Below are 26,644 nucleotides of genomic sequence, written 5' to 3'. Positions count from 1 at the left end.
CCCTTGAAAAAGAGGCAGAGCTTTGATTGCATGGTTGCAACTACCACGTTGACCTTTTTTGACCCCCACCCCACCCTGCTGTTGCCTCTGCATCATACATGTCCTTATACATATCCTAATTCCCTGCCTCTTTTTTACAGGCTGGTTTCAGGATTAAATAAGGTCCTTACTAATCAACTTTTGTGGAAGTTTAGGTGATACTCTGTTCCATGCAGGTGACAAGTCAATGGTGACTTCCAGAGGGACTGAGAAATTCCATCCAACTGCCGTTACTGTCTGTTGTATAATTATTACAGTCCTTTCTGCTCAATATAGTATCTTGTTCCAATTTTGTTGGAGAAGCCAATATTGTGGCTTTTCTAAAACAAAAAACTACGTCCATGGTGTTTTCTTGACTGTGTTATAGAAGTGGCTTACCACTGCTTTCTTCATAGCTGTTTTTTGACTTCCCAGTGTAGTCAAAAGCCTCACAAATCTCAAGTGGTCTCTTACTCAGTCTTGACCAGACCCAACCCTGATTAGTTTCTGAGCTCAACCAACATCAACTTAGCTCTGAAGGACATGCAGATGGGGATAATACAATTTATAAATGGGGTACCTTATTGTTATAGGCAATTACTTATTGTCATCCATCGTTACTGTTTTTTGGCCGGTTTTGAAACCGCATGTTCTGACAGGTCACCCATGCATACAAAAGTGTGTCCCGTGCAGATTTTACAGAACAGAAGGGAGAAATTTTCAGGATTGGTTTTAGTTGGAGTTGGCAATCTCTAGATGACAAGGTGGAGAAGAGGGTATTATATATTCTTCATATCCATGTTTGCCTACTTTTCTTCCTTAACCCAAATCTCCTTTTTGACCAGGGTAGGCGTGATGCTTTAGCATTTTTAAGGCAATTCTCCTGATATTCTCTAATGAGCCGTTCCCCCTCCTGGACTAAGTCCTCCAGGTGGACCGAAGTGCCGCTACTCATGCCGTCTGGAGATGATGGGACTGGTAGTCCGACAACCCGGTCGACGAGAGCGCGGGGACGGCTGGCGGTCCGTGCACAAGGGGGAGGCCTTGCCGGCGCGCTTATCCAGAGGCCGCCTCGCAGGTCGCGGCCAGGTGAGACGGCGAAGGCCTCCGCGCCGCCTGGCGCAAGCGTGGGTGGCCTGACGCGCTCGGGGAGGGCGGGAGCGCATGAGGAGCCGGCAGCAAGGCGCGGGGGCGACGAGGCGCGAAGGAGCGGCAGCTGCGGTGGGCCGCCTCCGCCTATGCCCGCCCGCTCCCAGCCGAGGGCGGAGTCTCCCCGGGTGAAATTGCTCTGGGTGCCGCCGCCGCCGCTACGCTGTATCTCCTGCGACTCGGGGAGGGGGAGTTTCCTGCCCGCGGGAGGCAGGCGGTGACGGCGCTCCCGTTGCAAAGCCGCCGCGGCTGAGGCCGCGCAGCCGCCGGCCCGCCTCCGCCGCCCCCTCCCGCCGCCGGCGGAGAAGCGGAGGCGGCTTCCAGCGGCGGCGGCCCCGGCTGCGACCGTGCGGCCTCTGGCCGGCCGCGGAGCTTCGGAGGCCCCCTCTGGCTTCCGCTCGCCCCTGCTCCGCCTCCACCATGTCGGTGGCCGGGGATGGCGGGGCGGGGACTCCCCGGGCGCTGCCTTCGTCTGGACCCAGGTCCCTGCAGGACATGCCGCACCCGCTGGCCGCCTCCAGCAGCGAGGAGCTGAGCGCGGGGCTCACGCCCAGCCCGGACTTGCAGCTGCCCCGCAGCATCGCCGACAAGGTAGGGCGGCAGCCCTTTTCCCGGGGCCTCGGGTGGGGAACGGGGGCTGGCGGAGGCTGGAGACGCCGGGGCCGCGTTTGGTGTCAGCCGGGAGCGCCGAGCCGCGCAGACGTTTGAGGGGTGAGTTGCTTGCCCCGGAGCCAAAATGGTGGGAATCCTGCTCTTGGAGAGGCGGCGGATCCTCTGCTCCTCTTTGTCGAACGAGGAGCGCAACTTCTGTGGAGATGGGAGTCGTCCTTTACTGGCACTGCCGCCGGCGCAGTGGCCTCACGGAAGCATAACGCGTGCTGGCGGAGCTGTGGACAGAGTGACCGTGAAACATCAGGGTTTGTACGTGTCGTGGGATCCACGAATCCTTGGCAGAGCTCCGTCTGGCTGCCAAGCTTGCCCTGCCCTCACAGATGCAGGGTGTGTCTACAGGGCAAGTGTGGCGAAGCCATCTCTCAGTCAGGCCTTTTTAGGAGCCGGTGTGGGTGAGATGTAAGGGGGACATAAATTGGTTGCTCGTATTCATTTGAGTTATCTCTGCCATGCTTTTCAAGGCTAGCCCTCACCCAACAGCTTCAAGTAAAGGCAGAACTGTGTAGTTGATAAAAGGATGCTTTGAAGGAAAGGGTGCAAGTTAGGGGAGGAAAGGTAAACAACAAAGTAGAGTCTGGAGAAAAGAAGAAGATGGGAGCAGTCTTTCTTCCCCCCCTCCCCCTCCCCCTCCTCTTCTTAATCTAAGCTTTGCTTCCACTGAAGTGGCAGGAAGGTGTGAAACCAAAAGAAGATAGTAGCTGCTCATACCTTTCTTTCACTGGACTTTGCTGCTACAAGGTCTTTGTGCAGTGCATTAAATCCTCCTCCTCATCCCCAAGAGAGAGAAGTAGGATAAGTCAGAAGAGGCAGTAGCTGCTCTTTGCCGGAGCGTTTATTGCTTCCGCGCTTCTTTCACTGAGTAGTCCTGATGGAGCAATGGACCTGTTGCCGCTGTCTGCAACTGTTCCCCTGGCACCTTCCTTTCTGTCAAGTTTTGCTCATCTCTTCCCTTTGTGTAATCGAGCAGGAAGGAACTGATGGTGAAAGAATAAAAGGAAACACTGTTCTGCTTACTAGCTCTCTCCCACTGAGGGGGAATAAGCACAGAGCGATTACTTCTTGAAAATGCAACTGCTACTCAGCTTGCTCGCTTGCCCCCTCTCATTAGGGAAAGTGCATGTGAGGATGAGGTCACCGCATCTCCTTTGCCAGAACAAGGCAAAGGGACCAGCAGAAGTGGTTCTAAATAGTGTTCTGCTTCTCATTCTGCAGGGTGCCTAGAGAAGGTTGTAGGGGCTTTTTTCTGTGCTCCGCTGGTGGACTATAGTTTAGTAATAGTCCTGTGAATAGCTTGACCTAAAAGATTTGAAAAGGCAGACAGCGGCCGTGCATTGCACTAAGTCAAGTAGTGTGTTTTATTTGGCTTTGGCTCAGCGTGTTATGCGGACTGAGCTCTTGCAGCTTTTAAACCATGGTTCAGATTTATTCAATAAATCAGTTATGATTTATTCAGTAAGCCATGGTTAAAAATCATAGCTTAATACAATATGCAAAATTAGCAGAACCTTTATCTTGGGTACCTTGGAATACTTGGGTTAGTAGCAGATAGTATTGGGAATAGGTACTAGAACTCAGATTACAGATCGCTTCAACCTTCCAGCCAAATTGTTTAATCGGTAGGTTGGTTCTTAGGCTAGTGCTAACCAGTGTGGGCTATATATACTAAATATGCCCATAGACACTCTGTTTAGATGTTTTATCAGTATCTTAAGGCTAGTGAGGTTTGTTTAATTTTGTGTAGTATGAATCCAGCCACTATGATTTGCAAATCATGGTTTGAGACAGTGTATTCTGCAAACTTATCCATTTGCAGCTTCGCTATGATTTTTTTGAATAAAATTATGATTTAGCATAATATGTACATTCGCTTTATGCTTGGGTACTGGCAGATTTTCTCATGGTTAACTACTTTCCTGGAATAAGAGCTTTTTCATATTAATGTCTAAGTGAACAGAGAAATAATGGGGGAGTATTGGTGAAATTACTTCTGAATAATGCCATGTGAGACAATATAGGCTGATGCTTTGCCAGCCATGTTTCTTACTTTGTCAGAGCTGATCTGAAACCATATTTGGCAACAGATGTTATTCCTTGGTAGATTGCCTGTGGAGCGGGATGCCCATAATCACTAGTAATATTATGATTGGAAATAAGTGCTGAGATGCAGCATTGCTCCTTCTCTGGTTCTTGTCCTGCCAGCCTTAAGAATATGCCTGTATGGTATTGTAATTTAATACAGACATATTCTTGAGACATATTCTTGACCTAATTTCCACAGCTGATGGCTGAGCTTCCTCGGGAATGATAGCCCATATTTATTGTGTATTTATTACAAGTATTTCCTAGCCATTATTCAGGATTTCAATCTCCCAAAGTTGGTGCTAATAAGAAAACAGCTAGTAAGTCTAGGTACAGTCAGGTCCAGAAATATTGGGACATCGACACAATTCTAACATCTTTGGCTCTATACACCACCACAATGGATTTGGAATGAAACAAACACAATGTGCTTTAACTGCAGACTGTCAGCTTTAATTTGAGGGTATGTACATCCAACTCAGGTGAACGGTGTAGGAATTACAACAGTTTGCATATGTGCCTCCCACTTGTTAAGGGACCAAAAGTAATGGGACAGAATAATAATCATAAATCAAACTTTCCCTTTTTAATACTTGGTTGCAGATCCGTTGCAATCAATCACAGCCTGAACCCTGGAACGCATAGACATCACCAGACGCTGGGTTTCATCCCTGGTGATGCTCTGCCAGGCCTCTACTGCAACTGGCCTCTACTGCAAGTCAGTTCCTGCTTGTTCTTGGGGCATTTTCCCTTCAGTTTTGTCTTCAGCAAGTGAAATGCATGCTCAATGGGATTCAGGTCAGGTGATTGACTTGGCCATTGCATAACATTCCACTTCTGTCCCTTCAAAAACTCTTTAGTTGCTTTTGCAGTATGCTTTGGGTCATTGTCCATCTGTACTGTGAAGCGCCGTCCAATGAGTTCTGCAGCATTTGGCTGAATGTGAGCAGATAATATTGCCCGAAACACTGCAGAATTCATCCTGCTGCTTTTGTCAGCAGTCACATCATCAATAAATACAAGAGAACCAGTTCCATTGGCAGCCTACATGCCCACGCCATGACACTACCACCACCATGCTTCACTGATGAGGTGGTATGCTTAGGATCATGAACAGTTCCTTTCCTTCTCCATACTCTTCTCTTCCCATCACTCTGGTACAAGTTGATCTTGGTCTCATCTGTCCATAGGATGTTGTTCCAGAACTGTGAAGGCTTTTTTAGATGTCGTTTGGCAAATTCTAATCTGGCCTTCCTGTTTTTGAGGCTCACCAATGGTTTACATCTTGTGGTGAACCCTCTGTATTCACTCTGGTGCAGTCTTCTTTTGATTGTTGACTTTGACACACATACACCTACCTCCTGGAGAGTGTTCTTGATCTGGCCAACTGTTGTGAAGGGTGTTTTCTTCACCAGGGAAAGGATTCTTCGGTCATCCACCACAGTTGTTTTCCGTTGTCTCCCGAGTCTTTTGGTGTTGCTGAGCTCACCGGTGCGTTCCTTCTTTTTGAGAATGTTCCAAACAGTTGTTTTGGCCACGCCTAATGTTCTTGCTATCTCTCTGATGGGTTTGTTTTGTTTCTTCAGCCTAATGATGGCTTGCTTCACTGATAGTGACAGCTCTTTGGATCTCATCTTGAGAGTTGACAGCAACAGATTCCAAATGCAAATAGCACACTTGAAATGAACTCTGGGCCTTTTATCTGCACATTGTAATTGGGGTACTGAGGGAATATCACACACCTGGCCATGGAACAGCTGAGAAGCCAATTGTCCCATTACTTTTGGTCCCTTAACAAGTGGGAGGCACATATGCAAACTGTTGTAATTCCTACACCGTTCACCTGAGTTGGATGTACATACCCTCAAATTAAAGCTGACGGTCTGCAGTTAAGGCACATTGTGTTTGTTTCATTCCAAATCCATTGTGGTGGTGTATAGAGCCAAAGATGTTAGAATTGTGTCGATGTCCCAATATTTCTGGACCCGACTGTATGTAGACATTATGGGAAAAATACACTCTGCACATCCTAACTTTTCCTTTGCCAACAATTTACCATGAATGGATCTGAGAAGGTCTACTTAAAAGGTCTATGTGGAACATTTTCTTAGAGACACCAGCTTCTGAACTTTGGGTGGTGGTACTGTGCAAGCAGTGTTCCTTGCTTTGCTGCTGCTGAAGTCTGGCTTTGATGTTGGTCCCTTGAGTTTAAAAAAAACAAACCAGAACTATGGATATTGGAGAGGGGTATCTTTCATTGCCCTCAGGAATTTGAGATCCATTGCCTATACAGGTAGTCCTCGTTTAGTGACCACAATTGGGATCAGCAACTCTGTTGCTAAGTGCCACGGTCACTAAGCAGAAAACCACATGACCATGATGGACTTAGAATGTCACTTCCCATTGGGTCATTAAGCTAAACATCATATGACTGCAACTTGTGATTTTACTTCAGTGTTCTCCATTATTTCTCCTTCTCACAAGCTGGTTGGAAAGCATCCAGATGGTGATCATGTGACCGCAGGATGCTGTAATGGTCATAAATGCATGCCAATTGCAAAGTACCCAAATAATGATCATATGACTGCAGGATGCTGTGATGGTTGTAAATGTGAGGACTGATAGCAAAGCTGTTTTTATTTACACTTTTGTAACTTCAAACAGTTGTTAAATGAGGCAGTCGGTAAGTGAGGACTACCGGTAATGTTTAGGACAAGAGTGAGAAACTTGTGGCCCTCTAGATAATGCTAAGCCAGTTCTTAGTAGCTCTAGCCAACATAAGGGATCCCTTAAAATGTAGTTCAAATAATCTGGAAGTCCATAGATTCCTCATCCTTTGTTTAGAGGTTGGAGTTCCAAGAATGCTTAGAGCAGACTTCCCCAGTGTAGTCCCAACTAGGTAGGTTGAATAAGCGAGTGCTTGATTTTTTTTTAATAGTTCACGGATTCTATTGCATCAGCCATTTCAAGTAGGAGTATACTTACCAGGAGCAAGTCACTTATGAGTTGAGAAGAACTATATATCATCTGCTGCCAGAGTGAACATCAATACTCTTGGCTTTTACCGTTTGATAATGTAGGTTGCTTTATCCTTTTTAGCCAATATCAATATGGAGAAAGTTGATTAACCACAATCTGATGCTGGATATTGTCCAGAGGTAAATCTATATATTTTAAGTCACCACAGATAACTTAATGATTTCCCTTGTCTGTAAAATAAAGGTTTAGTTGTTTTCATTTGCAGCTTATTTTGGAGAGGGAACTTAAAGATTCAGGGTAGTGGTAATGCATCAACTGTCTTAGCAAGGCATTAGGTATCACAGGATGACACGGAAACTACAATTCTTATCCTTTTTAGTCGTAAATTTAAGAATGTTGAATGGTTTTGGTCTGTCCATATTGAGAAGAGTGGAAATAAATATATGAGAACTTAAATCTTTTAGCTTATTCTTAAAGCTACTGGTTCTCAACACCTCTCTGATCTTGTCCAGGTTCAGAAGTGAAGGAGGGTTGGACCTGGGAATTCTAGGGCTAAAGCGTAGACTGGAAAGTTGAAAAATATCTGGGAAGAAGCCAGGAGGAAAATGTAGTTGCCAAGAAAACTGCATTGTTATACCAATGTAGTTACCAGAAGTCGAGCTTAATCTGGTGTCTTTATCATTTGATGTTGCTGGGGAATGCAGCAGCAGCAGGGGTTCAAATTTAGAAAATCCACACTCCGTTTCCACTTTAGAAAAGAGGAATGTTTAGCTCATATCGTGATGTGTAGAAGTATACATATCTCAGATGGATATTTCTCAGGCAGATATAAACAGTCCTGATGGAAGTTGAAGGTTTGCATAATTTCAATAAATCGACACACAGCATTATAAACATACTGCAAAGATAACATAAAAATCTGTCCTGATTGGCAAATACCCATTTAGCATCTATCTTGCAGAGACAACAGAGGAAGAAGAAAAATCTGTGACAGTGTTTCTTCCCCCAATGTCTCAGGATGATTTGCGACTATTGGATGTTCTCGCTCACTTAGAGTTATCAGCTTCTGCTTCTCCCACAAGTGGTCTCTTGCTACTTATAGCCGGTAGTAAGTTTTTATGTAGCAGCCGTAATTTTTAACTTCATGCAATCTTTCTGCCTAAGAGAAGATGGAAGTGGAGTAATTGTGCTCTTTAGTCATTGGATATTAAAGCATAATTAAAGTTAAACAAAACTTCAGGAGATTGTATTGCATTTCATGAAGTAATGAACGCTCCAGAAGCATTCAGCTTTGCGTAGGGTTATTGCCCAGTGGTTTATTTGTGTACCTGTAACGCTGGCGCCGAGGTAGCAATGTTACCAAACAAAATTTGAACAAATAGGACTTCAGATAGGAATCTGGTGCTCAGAAATTTTGTAGCACGTATTCTAAAATGTCGTTGAGAAGGGAGAGAGATTATCCCTCCTTTGTTCTTTCCCATCTTCTTTGGGGGAAAAAAGGAAACTTGAAAAGTACAATGGGAAATTAAATCAAGAGTTGCAGTAAGGCACTGCTGGTATTGTCTCCAGACGTTCTCCTTGAAGAAGAGAAACAAGTGGCTACAGAGGCTGGTTTTGGACTGAAGTGGAAAAAAATACATTGCTCTTCTCCATTTCTGTGGAGGAAAAGAAGGCTGGCTTCTTTTCCATGAGCATGGGAAACATCCTCATTTTCTGGAAGCACTACTGGGGAAGGGATGTTCACACCTGGTGCCTTTATGGCAGTCTGCTTGAAGACAGAGTCCCCTGAGAGCATGCTGCTATTTGATAGTTCAGTATATTCTAACAGTAGCTACTAACATAAAGTCTGAAGTTAAAGATGGCTGGTAAAGACCATCTCATATTTATGACTGAGATGTTTCTTGCTGTCTAAGAAATGCTATACAATATGCCAAGCACAATGATGCTAGACATCGTGTATTAAAAGAATGTCTATGTCAATCACAAGTTAAATGGAATGATGCAGGAAATTGACATTGCCACACAATCCTTCTTATTAATGAAAGGACCTTATTCCAGAGAAGATTGGATTGCTACATAGTTTCTGCTGCCTCATGAGAAATGAACTACATCGTTCAACAAATCAGCTAACCTCTCTGATAATTTATATCATCTAGTAATGAGCCAGAAAAGGTCTGTGTGTGTTTGGGGTTGGGGGGAGATTGGAGAATGAGTATAGGTGTTACATACAAAACAAAAAAGCGTATTTGTAGTTGCGATTCAAATGTGATAGAAAGGAGAAGGCTGAACATAATTTTGGGGCTTACGACACCAAACACATTTTGATTGCTTAATATAGAAACTAGACAGTCATTCGTGTTTTTTGGCATTCTTTATATTGGTAAAGATGTGTATATTTGTAAAGGGTGAAAGTGGTAGTTCTTTTCATGGCACTCTAACATTTATTTTTAAATAGAAGATTCTAAAAAGTATTAAGTCAGGTGAGGCAGAAGACTGGTGGGCTCTGTAGGAGGTGACTGTAAGCACATTAATGCTCTTGGATACTGGTGTGTCAGGACCTCAGTGCTATAGAAGACTAGGAATCATTTCTAGCCTTTCTTCCATTGCTAACTATCTTCCTTTGTTAATCTCCCTTAACAGAAAAAAGAGATTAACTAGCATGGAAGAAGTCACCCCAGCTAGAAGCTCTTTTCTTTGCCCATCACTAGGTCTGCAGTCCTCTTTACCTTTTCTTTGCCTGTATGGAGAGAGTAGCACTCAGATTAGCTGCCTGCTTTTTACATGACAAGTGAAAAATATGGTAGAAGGTGGTTTGCATAAGTAACTTAAAGCAGTTCAGATAAGCTGGCAAAATAGAAAATGTTTATTTTTTATTTATTTATATGTCACATTTATATAGCTGCCCAGCTCACACAAAGCGACTCTGGGCAGCATGCAACAATTAAATAAAATAACAAATGGATAAAAACAATCATTATAAAAAGATAAAAAGAGATTATTAAAATGAAAACAACAGTTTTTTAAAATTTAAAGTTTTAAAATGTACAAATCCCATAGAGAGAGCAGAAACTCAATTATTATGGAGCCATCTAAGAATGTCTCCGGTTCCCAAAGATTCCCAGTCCTGATGGCATAACCAGGTCTTGAGGGACTTTCTAAATGACAGCAGGGAAGGGGCGAGCCTCACTTCAGGGGGGAGAATGTTCCACAAGGAGGGATCCATGGCAGAGAAGGCCCAGCCCCTCGGACCCACCAAATGCAAGTCCTTGGCCAATGGAACGCGTAGCATACCTTCCTTTCCAGATCTAATGGGACAGGCTGATGTAATTAAAAACGTTGTTTACTAAATATTAGTAATATTATTGGTAATATTATTACCTAAGGAAGAGGAATTTTTTTGATTAGCAAAGACATTCAGCATTCCAAAGAACCAGGTAAAAATTCAGAGAGAAAAGTCAGCCCTGCAATACATATTGCAGCATGGAATGCTCTTATTCACGGTGAGACATTCTGCAGGATACTTGTTTTCATTCTCTTCTTTTCCAACAAACCATCAGGTTTCATTCCTGTCAGACACTCTTAGTTCTTATCTGGCTACCACTGGGGTGCCTCCATCCCTTATAATACTTCTAAAAGTTCTAGCTCTATACGGGCAGTATTTTCACATAGTGCTCTTAACTCATAAGGAACCCCCTCCCTCTTGAAATCAGTCTTAATTCATGAGCAGCTTCTTTCCTCTTGAATTCACATTAGTTTTTGTCATTCTGCAAATCTTGACATTCTTCTAAGCCAGCTGATGCTTTGTTTTTCTGTAGCAACAGCGCTGTACGGTAGCATTTGGAGAATGACTTCCGGATAAGCATTTAGGATATGCTTTATATACTGCAGTATCTGGATTTCATCTTCTCTGTAATATAAGCAGACTGTAAAATGGGATAGAATGATTCCGCAATTTTTTTTTCTCAACCGCGTGCTAAGTCTTTCCTGCTGATGCTTTGCTTTACCTCGTCTGCTGCCATGATCCTGTGTTGCTTTTAAAATTGACATCCAAGATTGACAATAACATGTAATCTCTGATGAGGAAGATTTACTTTCAGTTTATTTCCTTAATAAAGAAGTTGTTAAAAATGAAGAATTGTCATTGCTTTTCCTTTTGGGCTGTTCTTAATCCATATGCAATTTGGCAATTTGTACTGGGAGGTGGAAAAATAAAACAAAAGACATTATGAGTTAAGAACTCTTCTGGTACTTTTAAAATGCCAGGGCTGTAGGCTAAACTGGGAAGTGGAAAAAATATCACAGAAGAAAACAGTGGCAAACCACTAATGTATTACTGCCAAAAAAGCTACACCTTTGAATTCATGAAAATCCCAGGAGTTAAGCATCACTTACTTTACCTTTATAACATACAGATGGTACTTTTTGAAACTGAAAGAGAATTTTTAAAATTGTCAAAAGAAAAATAAGGAGAATCAAAGACCAGGGTGGTGAAAAGCTCGTGAGTTTGAGAACAGAACATTCCATTTCCTCTGTGGACCATGCCAAACCTCTTCCACACCATGCTGTTCTGGGCATGGTTCAGACCTAAAACAGGGCTATTTCAGTCTGAACATCATGACTAGGATATCTCAGATTGCTTCTAGTTTGCAGGATTGATTTTTGGAAGCCACTGAAGTGCCCTTAAAATGGCCTGGTCCAAAGGAGGTTCAGCATGATCTGGGGTGGGGGTAGGGAATGAAACATTCCAGAGTTCTGTGGAAAATTCTTTTCCTGAACTGGTGAGTTTTGCACATCCTTGCAAAAGATCAGAAATGCTCCTTCCTTCTTTCAGTGGTGCTAATAGCTGTTGATTTACCAATCTCAGAATTTCCAGAGGCCTGGAACTGGGCATATGGAGGATGCCCAAATGCTGGAGGCAGCAAGAAAAAGAGGGGGAATTCTGAGCCAGAAAGCATCCGTGAATGTAGAAGGCATCCTCTTTTTGCAGAACCAGCTGTAGAAAGACTCCTCCCAGCTTCTTTTGGAGGAGGCAGAATAAGTTGGCTTAAAAGGGAATTCTTTAGATGAAGGTTTTGGCTATAATCCATTTCACTAAAGTTAGTAGGGAAATACTGGCATTAGTAGTTGAGCTCCATCTAAGACTAGAGGAACAAAACGTAAACAAGCACATATGTATCTGAGAGAATAGAATGGACGAAACTGTAGGAAAAAAAATCCTTTGGTAAGATTTGAAAGATAACTTCTTTTTGGCTCAGCTGGGCTCTCTAGCAGAGCAGCATGAGAATAGTGGATTGGAGAAGAAGTGAGATCTTCAGCCTCATTCTACTTCTAGTAACGATAATGGTTGCCTACATTACAAAATTGAGATAAGGATTGCAAGGTAGCATAAGGTCTGAACACTTGAAGGTCTATATAAAATCTGTATAAATGCTGAATACTTTTGTTATCAGATTATACTAATATTCTCTACTATTGAATATTAATGGTTTGTGTATGTGTATCTCTTGTTCACCTCTTATGAATAAACCTCAGTAACTGGTTTTTGTCCACTCTTTCCCACCATCATTGTGTCTTCCTCCAGGATCTCAGTTTGCCCAATGGTACTCCTGTAGATACTTCTAGTCCAGCCTCTTCCTCCTCGCTTCTTAATAGGCTACAGCTGGATGATGACTTGGATGGGGAGATGAGAGACCTCTTTGTCACCGTTGATGATCCCAAAAAGCATGTCTGTACAATGGAGACTTATATCACTTATCGGGTCACAACTAAGGTATCACAAGACAATTTGCTCTGTTCAGAACATTGCTTTTACTAGAAGCAACTTCACTCTATGTTAGGTTCCTTGAATAACGAAGTAGCATTCCCATGCATTCTAAAAGTTTATTTGTTTCGGTATGGTATTATCAGAAACTTTAGTGTGTATGTGTGTGTGTATACTACACACATGCACAAACAATTAGTGCAACCTTGCCTGATGGTTTGTTTACAGCCCTGTAATTCCTGGCCCCTATAATTCCCCTTTCGTACTGGAGGGTATTGAATTAGGTAAAGTTGTACTAGTATATTCCTTTACTGAGTTTTAATGAAATATTTACTATAAAAATATAAAATTAGGAGACAAAATCTTATAATTTAAGGCAAATGATTGCATGCTTTTGATTTGCCCTTAATACGTGCCATTTTTTGTTTACTATTATTATTATTATACATCTAGCTGTTAATTTTATTATTTCATTTTTGTTTTAACTTCATTTTTCTTTTGCATATCTTGTAAACCACCAAGATTCATAAGATTGTGGTGGGATATAAATTCAGTGAAGTATAAATAAATACAGATTATGACTGCAGGGGAGCTGCTAAAGTATGTGGAAATACAGAGAGGTGATGGGCTTCTCTTCATAGAAAGATTCTTCCAGTGGTCCCATCTTAATTTTCTGGACTCAGTCCTTTGTGTTAAGAAGCAAAATAGCTTGTCTTCCTTTAACTTTTCTGAACTGCTGTTGTTGAAGCAATATTTTTGGAAGATTAATTCTTGCTCAGGGAATTCTGTACTGCCTTGCAGTGTTACCAAGAACCAGTGGTATGCATAAACTGTTGAATAATGTGTTCTAAGAGTATTTGTCAATTCCCCCCTGAGTTGATTACATTCTTCCTGTAGAAGAATGTAAAAGAATCTGCCTGTTAGAAGGATGCAAGAGCCCCTTGCCCAGCAGGATTAACTCAATCAATATGTACTTTTCTGTTATGAATGTGTGCATTTTCCATATGCTTTATATGAAAGAACCCCCTCTTTCATCAAGTAGCTCGTGAGAGGCCTTTTCTGATCAGTTGGAAAGAAGATGATCATTGATAACTGAATTCCCACTGATTTCAATAATTTACTCTAACTAAATATATAGTAAGAGTACATTTTGTTTCCTTTGCTTGAACACATTAAGATCTAAAATATTTTCAGTTTCTAATGGGTGTAAGCTGCCTGTTTCGAACATCAATAATGAAAAGGCCACTGCAGCCTACTGAGTTCCAAATAAGACTGAAAATGTTGGCCTCATCCCTTTGGGGACCACATAAACAGTGCCTTTCCCTGTGCTTACAATCTAAAAAGATAGGACATTGAAGGAAAAAGGAGTGGGGCAAGAAAAGGGCAGTAAAATTACTCAGGTAAAAGTAAAATTCAGTTCTTGGTGGCTTACATGGACACATCTGTACTATGTTTTTGGCCTTCTTTAAGGGTTTTTCCCCCTCTCTGGAAATTTGAGAAGTGTGGCTATATGAAAAGTCAAACAAACAAAATGCTATCCTGGAAGAAAACATGGAAAACCACTTTTATATCATATCCAAGGAAACATAAGTAGGTCTATGTAGCCACCAGGACCTGAGCTTAACACAAAAGAGTCATTTGTGTACTGCTTGTGTCTCTAGATGGGAGAACAACTTGATTTTGGACTTGTGTAGATGGTACTTCCTCTTAAAATCAAAAGGGTACAAAATATTTTTCTTCCTGACATACCAATAGAGGAATGTTTAGGTTGCATAACTGTTGTAAATAATCTGGTGTTTGCACACAGATTTGCTCTGGCAGAAATGAAATGTTTCTCCTCTGTGAAGATCTCCTCTGTCTTTTGTGGTATACAGTGGTAGGACCATAAACATTATTCCAGATACAACCTGAAAATTCTTACAACGTTGTACCTCTGTAAGTTGCCGCAGAAGGGAAGATTCAGAATTTGTTTAGTTTTCTTTTATTGCTTGAGTGACTCAGCTTGTGAAATGCTGTACAGTTTGCTACAAGGAATTAAAAACTTTTCAGCGTTCGGAAAGAATGTGTTTTATTTAGTAAATGTAGAGGTTTAGTTTTCATGCACTAGACTTCCTTGTTCTCTGACCACTTTTGATGCTTATCTTTTTGATCCTAGACCACTCGAGCTGAGTTTGACTTGCCAGAGTATTCAATGCGCCGAAGATACCAGGATTTTGATTGGCTTAGGAATAAACTGGAGGAATCTCAGCCAACTCATCTAATTCCTGTAGGTAGTAAGTCAGAGCCACCAGTAGACTATTCTTCTTTAAACAGTGTTCATCCTCCATGTTTAGAGCAGTAATGGACTCGGGGTATAACAAGATGTTAATTCTGTGTTGAACAATTCTCTGTTGAACTCACCTACCTTGATATTATGATTCAGTGTATTAATTTTATAAAATCAGGTTTATGCTCATGGTTTCCTAATAATTGATTTAGATTTAAATTCCAGAATCTCCTTAGACTTCTTGAAGCTGCATATTTTTGATGAATATGTACAAAAGTTCCTCGGCCTGGAAACAGCATTGGCATGTTGTTGTTGTTTACATGCTCCATTTTACATGTTCACTTTCAAATCATGCTATCTAATAGCACTCCCTTTTTTTATGAAGTGGGTTACTGGACAAACATGTCTGTTAGATTGACTTTTGTCAGCTGGGATCTCTGGGACTTTTAATATGCACTTTAGTTCAGTTTCTGCTTCCTGACTTTAGCAACTTGAAGGTGATTGAAAATTGCCACTACTAAATGAGATTCAAAATGCACGTTTTGGGAATACTAGTGGCAAATCGTTGTCCCCATAAACATAAATACTAATATTCCTAAATAGAAATAACAAATTTGCAGTTTAAGTGATTTTATGAAGTTAGCAGTTGCAGTCTAACTATATTTGATCAAACTTCACGTTATCTCTGAGACTGCAGTGATAAGCTGGCAACTAATACCGGCCAGTGATAACTAAGCCTTAACCTCTCTGAGTGCTTCTGTAGGGAACAAATTGTTCTTGAAGCAACCAGATGTCTTGAGATAAAGCGGAAGAACAAGGGGGTTGGATGGAGGAAGTATTGCATGCTTAACTGGCCTGAGAATCCAAGGTCAGGCAAACCCAGGGGCTTGTTAATTTCTTGTTATCAAAGAAGATATAGAGACTTGGGGCAGGACCAAAGAAAAGACTCATTTTGCTACAGAATAGGTATATCCTGAACAGCGGGGAGAGACAGCAAGTTCTAAGGTAGAATTTGATTTTCCCACAGTTATCTGGATATTAATGCAAAGATTACTATACACACACACAAACACACATACATACACATACATACATGCACACATATTAATATGCTTGCTTCCTATAACTTTCTTCCTCCCCTTCCCAGCCTCTGCCAGAGAAATTTGTAGTCAAAGGAGTTGTTGACCGTTTTTCAGAAGAATTTGTTGAGACAAGGAGAAAGGCCTTGGATAAATTCTTAAAAAGGATTGCAGACCATCCAGTGCTTTCTTTCAATGAACATTTTCATGTATTTCTTACAGCCAAAGTAAGTAAATTGAATCCACATAGATTTTCTGATTTTCAAAGCTTGTAATTAGAGGTGTAAGTCTTTAGAATATGATGTTTCCTTGCAGCAACATAAACATATGCTTCTTCAATTCATTAGCCAACTCTTCTGTTAAATGCTAGCTTTAGATGCTGGTAGGTGTTGGTTATTGTCTTTTAGTATACAGCTTGTAGGGTTTAGAACAATCATATTAAATCCAACTAAGTTTTTCAATAACCAAGAACACCCACCTTCTCTTCAAACTGTTACTTCAGTCTGATATCTTCATTGCTTTAAAATAGCCACTTAGATTTTGGTATGAATTTTCTGCTTTTTAAAATGACCCATACATTCCATATTTTAACTCAGCTAATTCTGTGGGATAAATGTTGTGACCATGTTTCTTGCTCAGACAGTTCTATGTGGATGTATAGCTTCAGCAAAGCTCTAAGTTCATTAACCATTCTGTCAACATCAGGATCTTAATGCTTACAAAAAACAAGGAATGGCCTTGCTTACCAAGATGGGAGAATCAGTAAAATATGTCACAGGAAGCTACAAATTAAGAAGTCGACCGTTGGAGTTTGCTGCCATGGGTGACTATCTAGATACATTTTCTCTAAAGCTGGGAACTATTGATAGAATAGCACAACGGATAATCAAGGAGGAAGTGGGTAAGTAGGACTTGTAGCTTCCCTTGTAACTCCATTTTGTTATTTTTGGGACCTTTCAAGAAACAAATGGTGAAAGATACATATATTCCTCTCTTGGATGTAGTTTTGTTATGCTATATAAGGAACTGTATAAAAATTTGGAAAGACATTTTGTGTATGTTTTGAAAATGGCTAAATTCCTATATATATATATCTTATTTTGTTTGCATATTAAGATTATATTTTTCTCCAAAGTTTTCCAAGTTTGAGTCATTTCTGATTTGCTCAGCATTTTGCCAAATGTGAACATTTCCTCCTCAAAATTAGGTTTGAATTAAAAGGAAGAAAAACATTTCACAATCTTGAAACACAGAAATCAGAATTTTCTGATCCTCATTTATAAGTACTGGATCTCTTGCAGAATATTTAGTGGAACTTCGAGAGTATGGTCCTGTTTATTCAACGTGGAGTGCACTAGAAACAGAGGTATCTGAACCTCTCGAAGGAGTGTCAGCGTGCATTGGAAATTGTTGCTCAGCCCTTGAGGAATTGAGTGAAGATATGACTGAAGACTTCCTGCCTGTTTTACGAGAATATACCCTGTATTCAGATTCCATGAAGGTAAAGTGGAATTGCAAGGCAGATGTTTGTACCTTGAGTAGCTCTTCAGATTCCTTTCTTTAAAGGGAAAGTAACTCTTTGACCCTTCACTTGAAATTTTACATGTATTAATTTAAAAAAAAACACAAGAAAACCCCACTTTAGCATTCCTGAGACTACTCTATGTGTTTGCACCTCTGGAATATGAACTGACAGAACAATGAATTTGAACCTTTATTGCTGGCATAGATGTAAAACTGACTTTTGATTAATCATGATTTCTAGCATCAGAGCTATTTTCAGAAATGTGTCCTTTTCTACAGCAGATTTCCCTTTCTCTGTTACTTAATGTGGTTGGCATTCAGTTTAGTTATGTTTATAGCTAACTAGGGTTCTTTGAAACCTTAGACCTGGAATGTAATTCATGGTTTTATTCTTCAAATCCTGGAGTAGTTCAGTGCCAGTCATGCTTAGGGTTGGGTAGGGAGAGGTTAATGGTGTTGTCAACAAACTGCAGATGAGGGCAGAGGATCATTTCCCACTACTTCCTCCAAAAGGCCTAGTGTATCTATTCCATGTGGTATCTCTCAGTTTTGGCTAACCATGGTTAGCAAGTAGCATATGGATTTTGCAGTACACTGCGTGTGTTTTTTCTCTCAAAATCCCTGTCTTCAAAATACATATGCATGTGGGTTGTTGCCATCAGAATGGAGAGTTAAAAGCCTTGTCTGCAGGATTTTACTGCATGTCCCATCCTATATTTAGATTTCATGGCTAGCCACAATACAGGCACATCTCTGTAAGCCTGTTTTCATTGCCCTTAAATTTATTTTAAAGTTACTTGCATGTACCAAGAGGATGCACCTTCACAACACATGAGGATTTGCTGTTTAAATGTAATCCAGTTGTGTGTTTCTGGTATATGACTTACGATATATAAGTTGTGGGAATTACAAGAGGGCCTGGTTGTGTGGTTTTCATCCTGACTGCTATCACATTTTTAAAAAAGCAGAGCAATAAAAACTCTTGTGATGAAATAGAACCCACTGGGCAGAGTTAGCACAAACAGTCCCCGATGGAACGTTTGGACATTAGGTAAGGAGTTAGTTTTTAAACGTTATAATTGTTCGTGCTCTATAGAGTAGTCTGAAATATGTTTGAAGTACTCATGTGGGCAAATGTACTCAGGTATCCTCTGCTGTGTTTTGAGAAATCGCAGCTATTTTGTGTGGTGGCTGAGAAATCTGCAATCTCGCCAGTGTTCATTTTAAAAGGAAAAAAAAGTTGATGTGTCTTTTACCAATTAAAAAAACAGCATAATAGCATACGTTAACTACTTTTTTCTTTTTTTTTTTCCTTTTGGTAATTCTCTTGGCTAAAGAATGACCCAACTGCTTTCTCCAGTTGTCACTCAAACTCAGAAGGGATACCGAGCATAAGACTTACTTTTTTGAAGGGAGCTAGTTCAGTGGTGCAACACGTCTTTTGCACGCTGAGGACCTTGCCTTCAACCCCTGACACCTTCATTTAAAAAAAAATAATAATAATCAGGCACTAGTGAGAAAGTCTTACTGAGAACACCACAAGCTGCTGCTAATACTGGTTACGTGGTCACATCATTTGACCTGAATGACTTTCTCATTTACAGGTAGTCCTCGGTTAATGACCATTTGTTCAGCAACCATTCAAAGTTACAGTAGCGCTGAACAAATGGTAGTTACGACCACTGCAGCACCCCCACAGTCACGTGATCAAAATTCAGGCACTTGGCAGCCCACCCACATTTACAAGTGCAGGGGTGCTTCAGCTCTCGCCACCCGCCTATTTCTCTCCCCCTTCTTTCTGCCCTTTTGGCTGCACGCGATTTGGACAAGGCCACATGTGGCCTCAGGAAGAAGGCCTGGTGTGGCCAGCAGCTGGCTTGCAAAGGGCCAGGCCAGGTGGGCCTCAGCAGCAGCTGGAGGAAGAAGACCTCAAGAAGAAGGCCAGCCCTGCAGCAGGACAAGCGCAGAGTGGGCAGAGCATAGGGCGGCCAAAAGGGCAGAAATGGGGAGATGGGTGGGGAGGTGGGTGGGTGGGTGGGAGGGACCAAGCTGGGATCCTCTCCTTACAACCAGGTGGGATTCGGTTAACAACAACCGGGACTGCTGGGATTGCTAAGGGTTGCCATTGCTAAGTGACGCAGTCACACGATGTTGTAGTTTATGATCGCAACGATGGAAATTCCGGTGCCAATTACTGTTGTTAATCAAGGTCTACCTGTACTATGACAAATAGCTGAAAATCCTTAGCCTAAACTGAAATCTAACTTAATTCTCTTTAAGTTGATTTTTTCAGCCCTACAACCCATCTCGCAGAATATATTTGTAAAAACTAGGAGCCCCCAAAATAGCATTTTAAGATATATAAGATGTAAATAAATGAAATAGATGTCTTGAGTTTCTGCATTTACTGGTTGCTCATCTGTCTGCCCTTTTGCAGTTTGATTTCCCTAGTTGTATGAACTGAAGATGGCATGTGTTGAGGCAATCTAAGCCTCAAACAATCTAAGATTGCTAATGTTTGTTGGTAGAACGCAGTATTAGAGATGATGTTACCGTAGGTGTAGCCACATAGAACTGTCTTTCCATGAATGGGATAGGTGGTTGGGTTAAGCCTTATTTATACATTGATCTGAACACATCAGGCTCAAATGGTGAGGGAGACCTAACTCTGCACGTTTCCATTTGTTCTCTGTATCTTCTTTGTATGCCTTTTGTCTCCCTTCAGTCTTAGACTCTGTCCACTTAAGTGATAAAGGTTGGAATGCAGTTTTTACTCATATATTGCTGAAGGAGCATTGACTCTAAGCATAACAATAAATGGATGCAATATGGATCCAACAGAAAAAGAGTTGTACAGTTATTAACAATAATAAATAAGAGAATCTGTGTTGACAAAACTCCCAACTAGTTGGGGAGGCTGGTGGATGTCATCTTCTGAAGGGTGGTCCTCTTCCCCCCGCCCTTTTAAAACATCTTTGTAATTTTCAAACTGTACTGGAGTGTTCTGAAATGTGAAAAAAAAGAGGAAACTTACTTTAGTTCTCAGTGTTCCATAAATAAAGCAAAGTCCTGCATCACTTAAAGAGTTGTACTGGCCTATTCCCTTAAGGCAGTGTTGTCCAAACTTGGCCACTTTAAGATGAGTGGACTTCAACTCCCAGAATTCCCCAGCCAACCATGCTGGCTGGGGAATTCTGGGAGTTGAAGTCCACTCATCTTAAAGTGGCCAAGTTTGGACAACACTGCCTTAAGGGCTCTTGTTGAACTTCAGGAAATTAGGACTGAGGGGCAAGCATAGCACGAGGTTGTAGGGTGCAGAACCAAGATGGGCAGCTCTATCCACCTATCAGTTTAGCTTTTAGGTTGTGCAAAAGCACCATTCATTAAGGTCATTCCAGACTCAATGACTTCACTTTACTGCTATTGATCACCCCTTTGTTTCTCAAAACTCTATTGAACTACATGGAACAGATGAGATGCTATGTTATAAAATAAAAGAAAGTGATATATTCTCTTTTCCTTCCTCCCCCTCAAGGTCTTATTATTTCCCCAAATCACACTGGTTTCAAATGGATTGTGCTTGGCATCACTATGTAGAAAATGAGCTCTAGAAAAATGGAAGCTTGCATGTAGTAGAAAGAGATGTCATTGGTTTTTACAGTTCCTTTAATTATTGTAGCACCTCTTTCTTTCTTCTCCACTCTTAGAATGTGTTGAAGAAAAGAGATCAAGTTCAAGCAGAATATGAAGCCAAGCTAGAAGCTGTGGTCCTCAAGAGAGAAGACCGCCCCAAGGTTTGCTTTTTGGGAGAAGCTTTTAAACAGAATGTGGTCTGTTCAATAGTATTTTATTTTACTGGAGCTTTCAAAGATTTGTTTTTCTATTCATTGAGTAGTGGCATCTTGTTTCAATTCAATACCAATACTATTGAACTGAAGCTAAGATATGGTTCAGGTTTGTGAAAGAAGCTATTTTGAACAATATTCTTTTGAAATATAGTATCTCAAGTCTGTTTAGTTATGGATAGTATTATCTGATCTATTTAAAACTATCTGCCATAATAGGTAAATAGCACCTTTTATGCACCCAAATAGTTGAGGCATTTCTGAGGCATGAATTACAGGAGAGGGATAAATTGCCTTCATACTTTACCTATAGATCTTCCAAAGTCATAACATCTGACCGCTTGCTGCCAGAGTGATCTGTAGGTCTGATGAAGCATATAGTTTTTTCCTTCAGTTTATTCCTGATAGGCATTTGAGTTTGCTCTGTTGCTGCTGTTGCTGCTGCCCTTTGTTCTTGCACAAGAACATGCAGGCTTTTTTTAAAAAAAAGAAAAGAAAAGAAGTGCTATTTTGTGAAAGGATTATTGGCTGCTTGCCTTGGGAGTAAGTTTCTGTGTGCAGTAGCTTGAAAACCTCTCCTAGGACAACATGCAGGAGTGACTCCATTTTGTTCTCTGAACAATCTCAGGTTGAAAGAAAAATTCACCCAAGGCTACCCAGTGTACTTTAGAGCTGTGCTGGGAAATTTATATCCATGCAACATTGGTCAAAATCCAACACCTTGTCTGGTATACTATCCTTAATTTAGCTATACAAGTATCAAGAAATTCTAAGAAAGAAAAAAGTCCTTAGTATAAAAGACCCTCATTCATACTTTGTATTTGACCATTATGTAACTGGCAATCATGGTGAGTAATGACTTGAGTATACAAACAGAGTAGTCACAATGAGTAGAATTTTATGAACTCTGCAGCAACCATTAATTGATATATTTGTGAGAAATCTGGTGGTATTCCTGCTTCTTTTCAGTGGGAGGCCTCATTTTATGTCTAAAAAGCGTTCAGAAGTTATGTCCACAGCACTGCTTCCTTTTTGGTTTCCAGGTGCCCACAGATGTTGAAAAGTGTCAAGACCGGGTAGAGTGCTTTAACGCTGACCTGAAGGCTGACATGGACAGATGGCAGAACAACAAGCGGCAAGATTTTAGGCAGCTGCTGATGGGAATGGCAGATAAAAACATCCAATATTATGAGAAGGTAATGCTCTGAATTTGCCACTAAACGCAGGAAAACAATTGAATGTAATTTACCAATTAACTTGCTGATGCCAGTTGAGTACAAAGCTGATGCAAAAATGCTTCAGAATTTCTCTCGCGCTCTCTCTCCCTCTCTTTTTCTGGGTGCTATAATCTTGTTAAAGCTTTAGTTGTTTTATACTGCCACTGATGAGGCTGAATCCTGTCTGCATATAAAGCACAGAATTACAGATTTAGTTTGCCGGTAAGTGACAGCCATGGTGTAGGCTGACCTTGTGTATCATGGGCCAGGCTGGCTGGAAATTCTGGGGACTGTCCTTCCAACACATTTTGAAGACATCAGGTTATAGAAGGCTGTCAAAAACTATTCAATAGTATTTACAAAGCCACCATTAAATCTGTTATGGGTAGGACCTTGCAGAGTTACATGCTAACACTGGTCAAGAAGACACTCATATATGTTAAAGTGATCGAGATCTGCCAGTCAGTATTGGCATTGCCGGGCCACCTAATCCATTTGTACATACAGCTGTAGGACAGCTATATTAAAAAAAACAAAAAACATTTTTTTCATTTTATGTAAGTTTTAATACTTTGTTTCCTTGAAGAACTTCACAGCTCAGACATTGCTGTTGCTGTGTAAAGGTGTATGTCCTTTTAAAAATGGCAGAGATAATTTAGGAATCAAGCAGCTGGAATGGAAGGTGTTGGACCTAAACAGTGGGATCTTAAAAGTACTGTGCATTTTAGAGCAACAGCTACTACCATATAGCCCACATGCAAACAAGTTCATCAGTGTAAAGTTGAATGAGTTGTAAGTTATGTGAAACTGTGTGCAGGTAGGTGCTTTTTTGCCCTGTGCATATGGCTTGCAGTTAGTTCTTTCTGACCAGGCAGGACTTTCACATGTTTTTTTTGCCATATTCTTAAGACGTATTTTTTGGCTCTCCTTAATATCATCTTATACTTATTTATTTCAAAAGGAATAAATGTATTTCCCATGCTCTTTCCCCCACTGTCCCTTCTGCCTAATTTCCTTGTTCCTGTTTGCCCTCCTGTTCGTTCACTCTGGTCGAAGCTCCCAACTACAGCAGTTTGCGAACCCTTTTGAATTTTCAATATTTCTGCATAAATATCACCTAAAATGTGATCTGTTCTCCACATGTCCTAAAACTAGATAAAAAAAACTAGATTAAAAAGTAAACAAATCAATCAAAAACATGCTTGTTCATTTATTGAGGAAAATGATCCAAAGCTACATATTTGTGGCAAAAGCATGTGAACCTTTGCTTTCAGTAACTGGTGTGCCCTCCCTTGGGCAGCGATAACTGCAACTAAATGTTTCTGATCATTGTTGATCAGTCCTGCACACTGGCTTGGAGGAATTTTAGCCCATTCCTCTTTACAGAACAGCTTCAACTCAGGGATGTTGGTGGGCTTCCTCGCATGAACTGCCCACTTCAGGTCCTTCCACAACATTTCTATAGGATTCAGGTCAGAAAGGTTCACAAACTTTTAAGCAGCACTCTGCCTCTCCTCTTTCCCAAGAGTATTGGCTGGGATTGAGCTATTAGCTGAGGAGGCAACTTCACCCACTAGTTGGATCACTTGATCAGTGAATCAGGCGCAGCTTAAGACTTGGCCTCTCAGACTTCGTGCTCAGCAAGCATGCAAGTATCCCACACTGCTGAACAAAAAACACACTGCCTCACTCAATTACCCAAACAGTCTTCCTTAAATGCAGCTATCAGTTCCACAGACTTACCAGGTCCGTCACAAATTTTCCTATTCAGCACTCTGGTTAGAAGCTTCCAACTGTTTCTTCTCTCTCCAGAGAGGTTGAGACTGAGTTGCATAGCTTTGATAAGTGGGAAATCTTGAAAATGTAGTCCCAATGCATGTGGAAGGTGCTAGGTTTGGAAAGGCTATGAGAAGTCCCACATAAAGGAAGGCACTCTATAAGATATAGATGGTGTTCTTTAGTAGCATAAATGGTGGTTGTCATAAAATTCTGCTTTTGGCAGCTGCTGTGTTGGAAATGCAGATATTGATAACAATTCTTGAATCCACAAGTTGTATTATTTAAGGACACTTCAGTTTTAAATGGCTTTATTATAAATCCATACTGTGTGATTATTTGATTTAAAATGACTGATTAATTGTTGTATCTGTTTCTTTGGTTTAAATAGTGCCTTACGGCGTGGGAATCTATTATACCACTATTGCAAGAGAAGACTGAGACCAAATAAGAAGTTGCAGCTTTTCTCCAAATTTCTTCCCTGTACCACGGACATTGACCAAATGCCCAGTATCGTTACCACTAATTGTACTGAGGATTTACTATACATGATGGTGTAAGATTTTTTTCTCCTCGAGGAACACCACATGTGCTAATTCTTGAACTGTACATTTTTTGCCACTTTTTAGCCAAACCACCTTGAACATTCTTACTCTGTGAACTTTGGATAATGGAAGTTAAAACAAGAGCACTTTTTTCTCTTGGACCACTTTATATTGAATGAAATTGATGAATGGAACACTAAAATCATAATAAAATAAAGACTCTTAAATGCAAGGTGCCAAGTTAGCATCTTTATTGCCCTTCCTTTTTTTTATCAGACAGGATAAGGTATGTTGGTCATGGAACAACAGCAGTTGCATCTTCAAGCCCCCTTGATTTTGCTCCCCTTGATGTATAGAAAGGGAACGTGGCTGTTGTTACATGCTGGATTCTGTAGCATCTCTTTAACATGAGCTTTTTGTGCAGAGTGGGAAAGATTTAATTTAATGTAGAGACAGGAGTTGCTATGGTCTCCATAGAATATATTGGAAATGTATAGAATATTTGTAAAATAATATTTCTAATCTAACCTATGGATATGGTGCATAGTCTTTCTTCAGCTTTGGGATGGCAAAGGAATGAAACGCATATGACTTCCAAAGTCTGTATCCAGTATTGTTTATGTCTTTTTCCTTTAAAAAGAATGAAAGGCCAGGTAGGTTCTTGATTTCTCAAACATTTGGTTTTGTGTGTATGATAAGATACTTTTTACGTCATGCCTCAGCTCACACCAAATTTCTCATTTTCACTTAAGCTTAATTTTTTACTGTGGGAATCATCTTTAAAACAAATGAGTAAAGTGTATTAAGCAAGCACATAACAACTATGTAGTTTCTTTTACTGACCAACTCTGAAATAAGTTCTTGACATATTTAAGGAATCTGGAGGGAAATTATTGCTTTTCCCCCTTAAATGGTCCAGCTTAGCACTTCTGATATTGCCTTTGTTTTTGTTTTTCTTTTCAGTTCAATATGTATATATTTTAGGGCATTTTGTGGTCATTGTACCCTTGAAAGGGAGAAGTACAACCAAAATGGACCCTTGACCCAACATTTTTTGCTCAATTTATTTTATAACAATTCCTTGGCTGAATGGTTTTTTATACAATAGCCATAAAAAACCAGAAGTATAAGATTTGAGAGTAATGTTTTACTCAATAGGAAAAATAATTTCATTGAATTAAATCTGAATTTATTCCTGTATGACATTTTGTGAAACAGACCCTCCGTCATTAGATGGGCCTCATAACTTGGGCTGTAATATCTGAAAACTTTCTGCCTTCTCCAATTTAGTGTCTTCCAGACCAGCTGGGCTACCGTTCCTGTCCTCAGGCAGTGTTGGCTGTGCTTGTTGGACTGATAAAGTTATAGTTCTACACAGTACATAATCCAACAGGTTAGGGAAAAGTAGATTAAGTAATGTTTTAAGGTACTTTGAAACACTTTGATGGTTGGTTGCTGATCAGACTAATGTGGTTTTGTGAAAGTTGCTTTACAGTTAGTAACAACTGTAACACTGTTTAATTAGCAATTTTCTGTTTTTCCTATCACCTACCGTCACTGAATGTTTAAACTGCTAGAATACCAGTCATGTAAAATTCACAAAGAGCATCTTTAAGCTTCAGTTATATTCAGTCTCCCAAACTTCTTGTTCACTTGAAGGAAAATTGAAAAGCTGTGTCAGGATAATTTCTGGAAATGAACTTCTGAAATCCCTAAAGGGATCCTACAGTTTCT

The 26,644-nt window shown here is 40.7% G+C and overlaps 1 protein-coding gene across 1 annotated transcript; it reads left to right on the top strand.

Moving 5' to 3' along the window:
• The first annotated feature begins 703 nt into the window (after nucleotides 1-703).
• Nucleotides 704-25,142, top strand: SNX30 (sorting nexin family member 30). Its single transcript, XM_007424549.3, has 9 exons — nucleotides 704-1,758; nucleotides 12,479-12,667; nucleotides 14,814-14,924; nucleotides 16,072-16,230; nucleotides 16,709-16,904; nucleotides 17,305-17,504; nucleotides 21,235-21,321; nucleotides 22,416-22,568; nucleotides 24,757-25,142. The coding sequence occupies exons 1-9, from the start codon at nucleotides 1,588-1,590 to the stop codon at nucleotides 24,814-24,816; spliced, it is 1,326 nt and encodes a 441-aa protein (XP_007424611.1). The 5' UTR covers nucleotides 704-1,587; the 3' UTR covers nucleotides 24,817-25,142.
• The last annotated feature ends 1,502 nt before the right edge of the window (nucleotides 25,143-26,644 follow it).

This window comes from Python bivittatus, unplaced genomic scaffold (assembly GCF_059951505.1).
Source record: "Python bivittatus isolate LINGU-HERP-01145 unplaced genomic scaffold, Pbiv_v1 ctg000850_np1212, whole genome shotgun sequence".
Classification (NCBI taxonomy): Eukaryota; Metazoa; Chordata; class Lepidosauria; order Squamata; family Pythonidae; genus Python; species Python bivittatus.
The sequence above is the reverse complement of the archived record's forward strand: the minus strand, read 5'-3'. Positions and strand labels throughout refer to the sequence as shown.

What these genes read in the sequence shown, in the direction of transcription:
- SNX30 (XM_007424549.3), top strand. Translation starts at nt 1,588, where the DNA reads ATGTCGGTGGCCGGGGATGGCGGGGCGGGGACTCCCCGGGCGCTGCCT. An exon ending in AGCCAACTCATCTAATTCCT is followed by an intron (nt 14,925 to 16,071) that starts GTAGGTAGTAAG and finishes TCCCCTTCCCAG; the next exon opens with CCTCTGCCAGAGAAATTTGT. An exon ending in TGTATTCAGATTCCATGAAG is followed by an intron (nt 17,505 to 21,234) that starts GTAAAGTGGAAT and finishes CTCCACTCTTAG; the next exon opens with AATGTGTTGAAGAAAAGAGA.